At 39.8% G+C, this 14478-nt stretch overlaps 1 protein-coding gene across 4 annotated transcripts; it reads right to left on the reverse strand.

Moving 5' to 3' along the window:
• Positions 1-1410: 1410 nt before the first annotated feature.
• On the reverse strand, positions 1411-11885 carry LOC146583629 (RNA-binding protein, mRNA-processing factor 2a). 4 transcript variants are annotated; one of them, XM_085275185.1, is made up of 8 exons: positions 11393-11885; positions 9081-9158; positions 7693-7731; positions 7417-7479; positions 6307-6457; positions 5303-5466; positions 3495-3567; positions 1411-2486 (listed from the first exon to the last, which is right to left on the reverse strand). In XM_085275185.1, the coding sequence occupies exons 1-7, from the start codon at positions 11654-11656 to the stop codon at positions 3502-3504; spliced, it is 825 nt and encodes a 274-aa protein (XP_085131311.1). In that variant the 5' UTR covers positions 11657-11885; the 3' UTR covers positions 1411-2486; positions 3495-3501. The 4 variants fall into 4 exon arrangements, with proteins under 4 accessions (XP_085131311.1, XP_085131319.1, XP_085131329.1 ...); XM_085275193.1 differs by having other exon boundaries at positions 5318-5466; positions 11393-11883; XM_085275203.1 differs by lacking the exon at positions 3495-3567.
• Positions 11886-14478: the final 2593 nt, after the last annotated feature.

A 14478-nucleotide genomic window follows, 5' to 3' on the forward strand; every position in this document is an offset into this window, starting at 1 on the left:
ATGTATTTACACAGGGAATTTAATGTTTTTGCATATTTTTCCACACTAACATGTTTCAGATTATCAAACAAATTTTAATATTGGACTAAAACTGATGTAAATACGAAATGCAGATTTGAAATCATTTGAGGGGAAAAGGTTTTCCAAACTTAGCTGGGCTTACATGAAAAACCCAACAAATGGTTCTTCCACCCTTGTCAGCAAGAACTGCAGGAAAACATTTGTGATAACTGGCGATGAGTCTTTGACATCACTTGGGGAATTTTGGCCCAATTTTCTTTAGAGAATTCATTCAGACACACTGGAGGGTTTTCTATCACAAACGGCATTTCATTAGGTTCAACTCCAGACTTTGACTACGCCACACCAAAAACTTACTTTTGAACCATCCACATGTGGACCGTATGTTTTGACTCGTTGTCCTGCTGCAAATCAAGTGTGCTTGAGCTTCAATGATTGAAGTGATGGCCAGATATTCTCCTTCAGGAAGCGGCAAAGCAGCCTCAGACCGTCACACTACCACCACGTTTTTGTGATGTTTTGTAAAATATGCTAATTTTATACCAGAGCAGAACTCAAACCTTTCAAAAAGTTCAGTTCGCCAGTTTTCTTTATCCGTTGATAATTGCCCTTACCGTGGCTCATTGAGTCCCAAAGCCTACAAACTGCTTTGTAACCCTTTACAGACTGACAGGCATCAATGACTACTGGTCATTCATTTAGATCGTAGCATAATGTGTTGGTTTGCTTTAACCTGCTTCACTTTATCAGACAGGTTCCAATTTAAGGGATTTTTGACTTGGTTCAGGTCTGGCAGTAATTTGACGTGGGTGTGGCCATTGAAAATAATAAAACAAAATCTTCATTTAACCATGGGAGTCGATCACATTTGACATGTCCAGGGAATGTTTGTAAAAGCTTTTTTCACTTAAAAATCATTTAGAACTGCACTTTGTATTTATTAGGGTCATATTTACCTGGTATTAAATTTTCCTTTGATTGTCTGAAACATTTAGTGTGACAAATGTGCCCCCTTCCCAAACAAACAAAGGCCAAATACTTTTTCATGGCACTGTCGCTTAATTAGCACAATATTGTCAAATATAAATAGTTACCACCAGCACCACTTCAATTAGGCAGCTGGTCATATTGAGAAGAGTTGCTTAAGAGTCCCTGGAGGATCCATCACGGTAGGTTGAGCAGAGCATTTTAGCAGCTAATGAAGGCAGAGTGTGGAGGTCAGCTCCACATATGACACAAACAGACATTAATGCAGTGGTGCATCACAAATGAAAAGTTGGTATGAATTATTGATGCCAACATCTGATGTTTCTTTGAGTTAGCATAGCGTTGGAGCGTTTAACTTTAGCGACCGACTTGACTCTGTGAGAAATGACAGATGTCCAGATATATGCATTCACTTTTTATTCATAAGATGGGATTATCATTTTTTACATCTTATGCACAGCAGATACAAAGACAAACAGGTTCTAAACCACAAACTAAATTCCTCCATCAGTCTAATCCTGCTTCCCATTTCAAAATGCCCCCACCCCCCCAAAAAAGCAACCCTTTGTTTGTAGTCCAGTTTCACATTCTGACAGATCATTTTACAGCAATCTCATTTTAGCAGAATGGCACAAGCCACGTTCAGAATACTTCCATGTTTTGACAGATACCCACTTCCCCTTTAAACAAATTGCACTTTTTCTTCTCTAAAACTACTTCAACAGGATTATAGGCTCAAAAACACCAAAAACACAAGAGACGACTAAACATACAACTTATACAGGTTCATTATTTAGTTGCACAAAAATGCATAAATATACATTATGCAAAAAGTACAAAAATATTTGTACTTTCCTTTACTCAAATAATGACAAACATTGATATGATCATAAGGACTGGGATTGTCAGAACATAGGGATGCATTCACAAGGTCCATGCGAGATAAGCCATTTACACAACAGCCTAGCTTTCACAGAGGTAAGACCAAGGTTCTACAGATAAACAAAACATTTCGCTGTCTAGGCCAAGGAAAAGCGGCAACACATACACTAAGAAAATTAGGATACACAGAACTCTGCGTTCTAAATTCATGCCAAAAAGACTTTAACATGCAATGACTTATAACGCTTCTAAACCTCCCAGGAGCAGCGGTAACTCAGGGAAGGACTAGCTTAACAACAGTTGCTTCAATGCATCAATTTTCCTCAGCAATTATGAGCCATTGAGTTTGAAAAGGTTTTGCATGAGGTTTTTTTTTTTTGAAGTGCTAAGATGGTACCACAATAGTTGCCAAGGATAAGCTCAGATTGTCGACAGCAAACTGGTCTTAACTCAGGCTCCCCCAGAGACAATCGGAAGGAGATATAAATACTGTTTGCTTATAGTAATGCACATTTGTCCATTAAATAAACTGATTAAATTAATGCAGAGCTTGGCAAACCTCACTTCAGCTGGACAAAGGTGTGGCTTCCAGAGGCCTGAAGAAAAAAAGGGGAGGAGACAGACAAGACTATCAGTTTTAATGCCAGGTAGCTTCCCAGTTTAAAAAACCAAAATGATCTAAGACCGTGTGAGTGCTCAGACTTCCCTTTTCCATCTGTGGTGCTCAGCCCCAAAACAACTGGTTCAAATTTAAGTCAAACACCTTAACAGGACATTTAAAATAAAATAAAAAAAATGATCCAGTTACCCAAACTGCTAAACACACTGCTAGTATATCCTGTATACTCAAACAGAGGCAACTGGTGCATTTGCTGGGGACATTTCAGCTGTGGACTAATGGACATTTGATGCATTAGTAAACATTTACAGCAGAATGCAGACTGACCCCAAAAGGAGGGGAAAACAAACCTTACAGTATCTGTTCATGGTAAAGTGTCAGCCAGTCAAGAGTCCTATAATAGAAAGACTACATCACTGGTCTAAAAGTTCAGTGTGATGATAATCACCTATTCTGCAACAACGATCATACCCCTCTGCTGGAAACACCCATTCATGCACCAAATATGTTAATCCTCAGCTCAAACCCCTGCAAAGCATCTTAAAACAGATGAAAACTGCTTCAAATGGGCAAAGAAATTCATTTAAATACACAAAACTATATATAAGAAACAAAAAGCATAAGAGTTGTGTTTTAGGAAGCCATTTTACATTATAAAAAGATCAAATTTGAAGCCTTTTTATAAAAATGTACATCTTTAATGAGAACAAATAATTTGGGGCCGAGTTAGAGAAAGGCTCGGGAAGTCCTGGCTACATTAACGTCTTACTGGATTTTGGCAATAGAAATCAGAATATTGCCAGCCCTGTCCTTTAACAGCTAGTCAGATATTCAGGGATATGTATTTGTGTTTTTTATTGTGCTGTGTTTACTTATAAATTTTAATGTGTCATTATGCAGGTTTCAGTATGTATGACATCAGGCTAGCAGCAATAAGTGGGACGGTGACAATTCTAAAAATACTGTTTGACCAAAGGTTACTCACTAAATATCTAACAAAACTGCCGGGACTTCCATCCAGGCTGGGAAGTCTCAGAGGGAGTAGGGTACCAGCGCATCTAAAGAAACACAAACACAGTCATGTACACCAGACCAAAACCAGGCTTCAGTGCTTCAATCTACAATTCTGCAGATTAACAATTAATACTCGGAAACGATACTTTTATAGGCAGGTTTAGGAGGACCGAGTGTCCCTTTAAGCCCTAGTCACTGAAGCCATGGGAATGTGGGTCACGTAGCTGCTCATTCAGGACAAGTCCTGGAGTAATTAACAGGCATGGAAATGTGGAGAGGTGAACTTCTCCGTGTGTTAAACATTTCCACAGGGTAGGAGCTGGTATGTCTGTACCTTTCCTTACCTGTGACTAAACCTTAGAAAATGAGGCCTCCTGTTTCTACAAACTGTTATAGGCCACAACTGCACGGCCAGAATGCTCAACATAGTTCTGCAGTTATCAACACTTGTTTGGAGACATGTCGAGGATTTTTTGGTCGTGTCGTAGATAAAACAAAAAAAGCCAGGCAGTGGAAGAGCATTAGGATCGGCGGCATTTTAGGGGATCTTTCATCAGAATCCAATTAAAAGCTTTCCCTCCTTTATGTTTCTACCCACTCAGCTTCTCTTCCAGCAGGAACATAGACAGTAAGTTGGCACCTCCAGAAAAGGCCATAAGGTCCAACAATTTCTCCAAGCAAATGCCTTACATTCCTGAGCCCTCTGTGTGTGACAAGATGGCCAAAGTAATAGCTGCCTACTTTACAGTCTAGCACTCCCCTGCACTCCTATTGCACGACTGCATTAGCTGACAATGAACTTTAAATGACCCAACACGAGAAATATTTTCCATTGCTATTGTTACTAAAAGCCCTGCCTACTCCCTGGTAGCTGGCTGCACTATTGCTCTAGCAAATAGAGTGCAATTAGCTTACAGTGTAAACACTACCCATTTCTGTACAGATTCCTCATCCTCCATTCATCAGAAATAGAGTTGAGATTTAAAACCAGATTCCTTCCTTCCTCCCCCCCCCCAAACACCAGACTCCAGCTACAGTCTACTGTAAATACAAACTTGCATCAAACACACACTTTAGCCTCACATGGATGCGTTTAATATTTCAGCGTTATTCCATGCTGAAAACCAAATCACAGGTTCTCATTAGTATGTGCATCTTTAACCCCCCAGCAAATACAGAATGCTATAAGTCACGTCCACAAAAATGTATCTCTCGTGATCAAAAACATAAGATTTAAAGCGAGTACTGTATTTAAAGGTTGCACTCAAAATGCACAAATCTCCACTGATGCATAACCATAGATGAGAACCTAAACCTTTAACAATTTAAAAATTGCCCTGTGGGGGATTATCAAATATGATCCTGATCCCAGAATTTCCAATTTGAAAACATCTTTTTATTATAAAAAAAGATCTTGGCTCACCGTTTGACAGGACTACAAAGTTGCACCGACAACCTCAACTCAGACTCGATACCGTCATCCTTTTAAGCAACGCATGCCGATGCTGTAACTGCATTACCTCAGAGGACCACTAGGTTTGTTTCTAGAAACTGAACCTCTGCTTTCAGCAGCACAGTTCTGGATGCTGAATCTCAAGGTCTTACATTTTTGGATCACATTTAATTTTACAGATTAAATGGACAAACTGAAATTAACACTTGTGCAAGAATCATGAATTTTAGGTTATGATAATCAGCATTGTATCAGAGTGTGGGCATTAATCTAACAGAATTCACAGATGGGGATGTTTAAAAAGAAAAGGAAAGAAAGAAACACACCGGTTGGTCCCTCACCTGGGCGTGGAGAGCTGCGGCTGCAGCGGCGGCCGCTGGGTAAGTGAAGGCTGCGTGAGGGAGGCCTGGAGTCAGCTCAGTGGTATACAGAGGGTAAGGAGTCCACGCATCCGGTGACGCTGGGATCAGTGCTGCCCCAGTCAGATCATCTGAGGAAGCACAAGGTGGAAGGAAACAGAGCTGACTGACCTACCTCTAGTGGCTTTCATCATTGCTATAGCTAGCTATATAGCTAGCTATATCTATATCTCTCTCTCTATATATATATATATATAAACCCAATCGACCCAATTTTTAACAGTCAGTTCTTTAAGTAATAAAGTTTTACCTTTTAAAAAACAAAAAAACAAACATTTTCTATGTGAATCAGACAAACTACAATTTGATTGCAAATTAGCTCACTTAACTTTAGTATTGGGTCAATTTGCAAAACTAATGGGAGCTCTAGTATAAAAGATCAGCATAAGATCCAGTCTGGATGCTGCAAGTGCAACAATGCAGTGTTACTGTGTAAAATGCTTGATAATGTTTTGTGAACTGATGTTTTTTTTTTTTTAGCCCTGTTGCTTCCCCTTCTTGCCCTTTGTGAAGAAAAAAAAAAAATCAGTGGGGAAAATATGATCTGAGGGGATCTAAAAAATATATATATATATATAAAAAAAAAAAATTGTCAAACCCTAAAGAATCACTGAGGTGTTCAGGCAAAGAGCGCAGAGACAACTGCTGACTAAAACCTGAGGGTGGAATTTCCCAGCTGGACAGAAGCAAAGCCGCTGTCAAAAGACTTGAGATGACGCATGCATGCAGAGGTGAGTTAGTCCTTCATTTGTTAGAAGTTTAACCTACAGGTATTTGCCTTAAAAAAAAAAAAAAAAATCCCACAATATCCAAAGTTTGTTTAAAGAAAAGGGCAACAAGGACAGCTATGTACTGGAATTGTCAGGGTGAGAGTGGATGAGAGCCTAGAGTGGTGCAGCGGTAAGACTTACATGGGTCCCGTGCAATGAAGTGTGCTCCTAGAGCAGGGTGGATATTTGTGGGGTTCGGTGTGGCCATCAGCTTACTCTTTGCCATCTTCGTGTTGGCTTTAGCAAACTCTAAGCGCAGGGTCTGGGGACTTTCAGGGTCAAAACGGATTCCCTGGGGGGGAGAGACGGAGGGAGGGAGGGACACAGTATTGTAAGGGAGGTGGGCTTAGTTCGCGGGGCTGTAGCTCAGTCTCACATGGCGCCCTTTCCTTAAGCAGAGCTTAAATAGTCAGAACATATCCTTCAAGCTTCCCTTGAACCAACTACTCTCACTGGGATGCTAACACACCCGCTCCAACGTCACTAAACTAAAACTACTCACAAAAAGAGATGTCAAAATAAGGGCAGATTGAAGGACACTTCTGAAGTATTTCAAACACGCTTGCATCTCTTTCTCCTCATGACAAAAAACGGAGAGCGCAGGCGACCGCAGGTGATCAGTCACGTGAGCTCAGAGGAGATGGGGATGAAGAAAAGGGCCAGTGGTGAGACGTTGAGTGTTTAAGTTTGTGGTTTGACCCTGCTTGTGTTCTTGTGCCCTAAGCGTTGTGCCCACATGCAGGTGAGTAGTATTTTGGTGTATGTGTGTGTTTGTGTGTGTGACTGCTGATGTGTCTAAGAGGTGATGCTCATAAGGAATGCTAGGCTATGAGAGAGAAGTGTTAGATACTGCCAATGTGGGCTACTGAGTGACAAAAATAAGAGTTACACTACAGAAGATGTGTCCATATAAACACTACACATGTGGCTATAGAACAAGTATTACAGTAAAAGCAGTGATATGCAAAATGAGGAAAGCTACACAGGACTAAGAAGGATGTGTATCAAGGTCAAAGTAAACTACCGTAAGGCTACGGGATTCTGGCCTCTTTCCAAAAATGGCCCTGCCATTGAATTATAAAAGACAAAATGGGTTGGCTTCGAGAAATTTTTAAGAAAGGGTCCAAAAGACTTAAGTCCCAATCACTCTCTTAGGTTAAAGCAAAGGTTAGAACAAATCTAATTCCATTTACGATTTGTTTTATTAAATAGAGGGAAAACAGAAGACTGTAAAAACAAGCCGTTGCTTACATTTAGTGCATTTTTTGCAGCTTCAGCTCCAGACCGACTGTCAAAGGTTACAAACCCGACAGGCTGGAAGAGAAGGGAGGAAACAAAGCTACAACTTGACACACACGAGCACCATCATTTTCTTCAAATATCACACTCATTATTTTGCTGTCACAATATAATGATCCTGATGAAGTAGGAATTTCTGTGTCTTGTCGAATTAAAAAGAAAACTAGTGCCAACACAGCCTGCAAGTTTATTTAATATGGCATTAAAGCAATGATGAAGGCATCTCACCTGTTTTGATGTTAACTTAATCAGTGACCCTTCATAACCCTGCGGGGAAGAAAGATAGCCAATTATCCACCCTGGAGTCACATGCAGGAAGTCAAGCATGAATGTCTCACTATATGAAGAGAAGTCTGCTTTTGTGCACCTTCACTTTGAGCTCCGCAGCAGACCATCCCACACTCTGTGACAGTTTCATTTACATTTGTCACAATCAAATTACATGCACATTTCCAACAGGTGAAGCCTTCTGCAGTTTGACTACATGTAGAATACTGAGTCAGATTTGTCTTCAAAGCTAATCAAAGGAAAACGAGGACTGTAATAGGCCAAGCATGTGCTATCAGATATGCAAGATTCTCTTTTGCATTAGTTTAATAACAGCTTGGGCATGACTTCCAAATAAAGCCAATTTAAGTAAAATAACAAAATAAAACAAAAACAGCACAAGGTTTAGGAATTTACTCCTGTTTTAACTAAGAAATGAAGGAATTTTGCCTGACTAAACTATTGATAAATGGGATCTTTCCTAAACCTGATTTACAGCTATGGAAAATTAAACAACTTTTAGTGGCTATGATAAATCTTTAGCACCAGTCCAAACCAGACTCAGTTTCAGTAATTCAGAGCAAGAAAAGAGGCAGAATAGGTGAAGTTACAGCACTTCTCTTTAGAAGCTCCAGTATAAGGACACAAAGTCTTTATTTAAATGTAGTCCTGAATGTAAGAACTGAGATCAGATTAACCCTATCAGTACACAATGAGCAGTGTTTGCCTACAGTAGATGTAAAAGGGGCCAAAACAAAGCAGTGTTACAAGTACAATCGCTATTTCACAATGCACAAATGTTAGAGGAAATAAAAAAATTTCCCTACACAGTGGGCGAACTGGGTCATGGAGAGGATTGGTTGGCCAATCGCGAGAGCTACTCATTTACACATTCCACAAGACCATCCATGTGCGAGGGATACCACTTCCAATTTGGTTAGTTAGGACAAGGGTGGGAGGGGTGTTTATGGAACTTGAGTCCCGTCAGGGAAAAAAACAGCAATGGGTGAACAATAATGTGGCCTCATTTCCATATATGTAAATATCTGGACTAGAAAGAAAGGAATTGGGTGGGCTTAGTTACACTAAAAAAGAAGCACGGTACGGTCTGGCTGTTCATAGGCACTTGAAGAGATTCTTCACTTTTTCATGCAGGTAATCTTTATAGAAAGTGTCCACAGGTCTCTTCCAGAGCCTGGCACGCAGGAGCTACCCTTGATTTTTAAGTAGAGGGACAAATCCACATCCAATCAGCTGATATTACCCAAATGCACCAGTGCAGTTTCACGATGGGCAACACAAATTCCATCACATGTACCTAAAACTGCATTAGAAACGATAGAACTTACTTTAAAAGGTCTGAAGAGAAGGTAAAGTTCCCGTGGCTTGATATCGACCGGTAGGCCACTGACAAACAGTGTTCGTACCTACAGACAAAAAAGAAAGGAGGGGGATCACATTAGCAAATTTTCTGTGTTTTATTAGACCACTTATCACTCAAGATTTAAAAAAAAAAACCTTGATAATTACCAAATACCAAAAGAAAGCTCAGACCGTGGAAATTTGAACTGACCTTTAAAACAATTATGGGTCTGCTGTTCCAGTAGCAAGAGCTTCACAGACCTTTCCTAAATTACTTCAGTGGCTAAAACGCTGAAATACTGCAGTGTAAAGTTGTACTACAAGAAAAACAACATTTCAGTAGATGTTACTTTAGGCCAATAGCCTCAACTTCCAGTTTATCTGGCCAACAAGAGGCCTCAATTCTTCCCGACACCATTACTTTTAAATGTCACAAAGACCTACAATTATCCACTGATGAATGTGAAAGTCATTTTTGTACTGCAGTTTTCCTCTTTTATGTTAGTCTTAATCATGCTGTGACCTCTGAAAATTAACAAGTGAACCCTTGGCTGGGTCTCGAACCTCAAGTCAGGAACCGCCAGAAACCCAAACAGAGCTCCGCTTTATTTAAGGGATTACAAAATGATGAATCAGGAATAATGAGTCATCGATGAGCGAAAACTGGGAGTACAGCGTTGTTTCAGCCGTACATTTCTCCAACATGTTACACAGAAAATGGTGAACGTGAAGCTGTAGAGGATCTTAAAGGCCATGTGCCCCCCCCAAAAGAAAGAAGCCTTGAACCTGCCTTGATCAGATACTGAAAACTAGTGCTGTGTATAATCCAGTGTGGGCAGGAAAATGAACAGGGCGGTGTGAGGACCCATTAGTTCCCAGCCGGTGGGAAGGCCCACAGTACAATGGGGCTGCCAGAGGAACAGCACTGGACAACAGTGCACAGCGTGACACCATTTCCTTCCTCTGACCCGCGGCCCCAACCCTGTCGGCCCTCCGGCATTTTTCAGGTGCCGCACAGCAGCAATTCTCAGCTCTTTACAAGTCAGCATATACAGCGACTGAAAGCTGGCCCAGCTGGACACAACTCAGTGGAGATGTTTTAATTTATCCTCCAGCTTCTCACCAACAGTGCCTCCAAGATGACAAGCATATAGAGCTGGAGCTGCAAGGAAGCCCGTGCACCCTGTGTGGCTTCTGTAAAATTCACAATAATCAGTTTTACACAGATCGATTTCCAGAAACAAGCAGAATTGTTAATGACTGACAATGAAGCTTTTTCAGGACCAAAAAAAAAAAAAAAAAAAAAAAAAAAAAAAAAAAAGAATTAGGAGGAAAAAATTTTAAATGTATTCTTTGCTCCTAATTATGAAGAAAAAAAATGTTAAAGGAAAATGGGCTGCAAACAAAAAAAAAGAAAGAAAAAAAAAGTCAAGTGGCTACTCAAGGCTTTGTTGTAAGACAATGGGAACAAAGAAGGAGGAACAAAAGGCCTGGTGCTCCCCTCAGTGTCTCGCTATAAGGAGTCATTAAAGAGGAAATATAGCTGGCCACACAGACACAAGAGTGGCTGCTGAAAATAATTTAAATTAAAACAAATTAAAGAGGGCTTTGAAAATAAATACCACACTGCAACATTTTGTTTTAGGTTCCAGTTTTATGGTGACAAAAATGACAATGGCAGATTTTTGTAAGGGGGGGGGTGCAAAAAAGAAAAACGCTACACTATTCACTATGAATATGAATTTTACTGGCATAAATACAAATAAATGAAATGATAACAAGTTAGTTGCGCTTTCAAAGAAAAAAAACGTCTACAGGATATTTCGAAGACAAATTTAATTTCCAAGCCTAATTTTTTAGACAAATTGTTAGATTTGACATGCTTGCATGTCTCACAAATTCACAGAATCTCAAAGGATATGAAGAGAAAAAAAACCCCAAAACAGACGGGGTCATTTTTAACAGTCTTTGCACGCTGCTGCTAACAATCTGCAAACAGAGGTAATATTAACGTGTAAAAAGTAGGATTAGTGAAAGTTGAAGCTCACAGCAGCACGCGTTTAAGTAACAATTTGGAAAATATTAACGTGTGCGCAACTTTGTGAGGCTCCTCAGGTGGCGCGGCAATGCCCCTTTAATTTTTGTTAATCATAAAGCGCTTCGGGACCGACTGGAAGAACGTAAAAGATAATTTGGGAGAAGTCTGAATGCGCGGCCGGAAACAAAGTTTTCATTAAACGTGAACGTGACCGGGTCACAGCCCTGCGCGCAGAAGAAATACAACTTTGGCTAAACTCACCTCCTCCTCGATGGAAACGTTGTTATTCGGCTCTGCGTCAGCTTTCAGACTCATGTTGACGGTCGCGTCGGCTGCTGCTGCTGCACAGAGTATCAAGTTTTTCCTCGTCGAGTGATATTTCCCCCAAGTGCGTCTGAAGCTGCAGTGAAAGTCCTGGTGGCGTTTGAACTTGAGCAGAGAAGATGTGCCGAGGTGAGTCTGTGCGGACGAGGACGGCGAAGTATCCGAGGATAGTTTAACAGCAACACTGCGAGAGAGAATCATTCATAAAAGGGAGGAGGAAAAGGAAAAAGGAAACACAGACACGCGCTAAACTAAAGGTGAGAAGGTGGATTTGTGCTCCATGTGTGAGGGTGAGAGATGGGGGAAGAAGTGCGCGTAAAAAAACTGAAAGCCTCTGCGCTCACATCAATGCCCTCAACTGTGGGACTGTGCGGAGGAAGAACAAGTAAACTTTTTCCTCATTGGAGCGCGTCTTTCTCTCTCCCTCCTCCTGAGCTCCCCCCTCCACCCCGTCTCTCCTCCTCCTCCTGGTTTTCAATTAGGTCATCAATTATGTTGGAGTCTGCTGTGAGCCGTAATCAGGCTGCAGATCCGCCTCAGCTGTTGCAGGAAGACCCGGCCCCTGCGCCGCTACATCACCGTTTCTATGGGACCCCCTCGCAGCCAATGGTAACGACCGCAAACCCGTTAACTTTATCGAAAATGAAACTACTGTTGGTGTTGCTGGCATTAGCTATATGCTAAACTCATATGTTTGTTCTTTTTTCCTCTTTGGCCTGCAACTTCTACGACCTTTCCCAAAAAGAAAAGAAAAAAATCTCTTCAGCAAATATTAAGCGCCGATTTTTACTGTAATGTTGAATTTGTAGTTATATATTTACTTAACGTGTGTTTCACGATTAAGCGAAATTCTGGTCTTTACATAATTGGATGTATAATTTTGCTGCGCACTAATTTAGGAGATTATTGGCTTTTGCTCTTTTATTCACCGTTTTTTTGGTGAAGAGTAAAATACAGAACATTATACAGTAAAGTGTTTTATAAAGTGAAATTGTAATAAATATAATTCAGTGTGTACCGATGGTAGAGGCCATTTCAGATTTACTGTCAAGTATATCTTTATATGCCCTTTTTTATCTCTTGCTGACACTTTTGCTGAAGGATGAAGGTAAATGTGGTATTTCTGCTTTTCCCATTGAAAAAACATCTGAATACCCATTCCAGCACTGACTGCTGATTTTAGGAATATGACAGAATGAGGACATACAGTGAGATCTAACTCCTCTAATTTAGATCATTTTGAATATTTCTACTATATCAGAGTAAAATAACAAAACTGAACCGATGATTTATGGTTTACCTTAACCTTTAATAGCTGGTACACAAATACTCAGAAATGTAGAACTTAAAATGTCCTCTTAAAATATATCACAAGATGCAAGCATGATGCTGAATAGCCTAAAATATTTTTAAAATGTGCTAAAAAAAAGAGAGAGATGTAATTTTGCTGATTTTGTGTGAATTTGGTTAATAAACTGCAAAATAAATGAGAAAACAGGGCCTTTTTAAAATGTGATATAAATGTGCATCATAGAAATGTTGTAACCTCTACTAATCTAAACAGAATCACGTAACGACGAAGAAATAATAACTGAGTGTTAATTGTTTGGGCTCAGGTTGATGTAAGAAGGGCGTGGGTGGAGGGACGGCTTGTGTTGTGTATCGAGGCTCAGCACTGGATGCGAGCCCAGCCTACAGCGTGTTTCCTCACAACAAGTCAGCTCTCAGAGGCCAACTGGTTTCCTGACTTTGTATAGGAACACAATCAAGCCCACGGGGCGAGGAGCATGGGGGTGGACCGACGTATTCTCACTAAAAATAGTGAAGCTGCTTTTTTAGTGTGTTTCTGCACACACTTAACCCAAGTGCTTAATACATGTACACACATATTGAAGACAAAGAAGAGTCCAGTCGCTCAATGAGAGGTGAGACATTTCAACACAAGCAAGAAGGTATTCGTGCAAACCCTTAAACAACGAAAAACAATCTGTTTATCGCACTGTGATCGGTGTGCGACTGTATTTCAGTGGAGGCCTAATTTTATAGCTTGCAGATTCAGTCTGAACCTTTATCCTGCACTGTACATCAGCAGCAAAGTGATTTTCTGATCAAGACACTGGGAATCGTTTCCTGTTTCTCTTCTCCTAAAATATACACATTTGCTTCTTTTTCTTTGTTTTGCATGACTTTAAATGTTTAAATATTTTTGTATTTTTCAAAAAAAAAATTGAAGACAATTTCAAATTTTGCATATTAGCTGAATATGAGAAAATAATAATTTGTTGCTGCCCTCCATAAATTTGTGCACAAATAGGCAAACTTTAATGCTTATAAAAACTGAGAAACTCTGAATAAAGCAGCCTATGACTGTTATTATCGTAATGGTTCTGACCAGTGAAATTAAGGATTATAATCTGCTCTATAAACTGAGATAAAGATAAGTTGGGTTTTAAGGTTCTGTTCTTAGTAAGTAAATTTATCCTTTAAGATACAACTCATGAGCTGCTTCACATCAATTAAAACCAACAAAACAAAAAAACATACCATCAGAAGTAAAATGACACCAGGATAAATGTAAAAAATGGAATTACAATAAAATGCTACCCAGTTAATATTCTTATAACTGGACAGGTACTGGACTTACACAATTTAATGGACGTTTACATTTTACTCAAATCTCCTTCCTAAAGGATATGTTTCTCATTTTGAGACGAAGCTCCTTGCCACAGGATGTAGTTCTACAGTTTATGGAAATGGTTTAGGGAGAAACTCCCCCAGTATACATTAGATAAGGGGAAGTGACTCTTCTCTACCAGAAGCTAGCAGCTAAATTATGCTTGAGTTTGGAAGATGTGAAAAAAATGACATGTATTATGTTCTGTTTGTCTCTTTAGTAACACTCGCTGCCTATGAAATGTTAACTGTGTTGCTGAATGATCATTAATTTATTCAGCGTTTTCCATTTAAAAAAATGAAAAACATTTAAAAAAACATTTAAAAAAAAGAAGACGTGCATACGTAGA

This window comes from Mchenga conophoros, linkage group LG1, assembly GCF_057382185.1.
Source record: "Mchenga conophoros isolate Kocher_MC1m ecotype Shallow Benthic linkage group LG1, M_conophoros_male_GT1.1, whole genome shotgun sequence".
In the NCBI taxonomy this organism is placed as follows: domain Eukaryota; kingdom Metazoa; phylum Chordata; class Actinopteri; order Cichliformes; family Cichlidae; genus Mchenga; species Mchenga conophoros.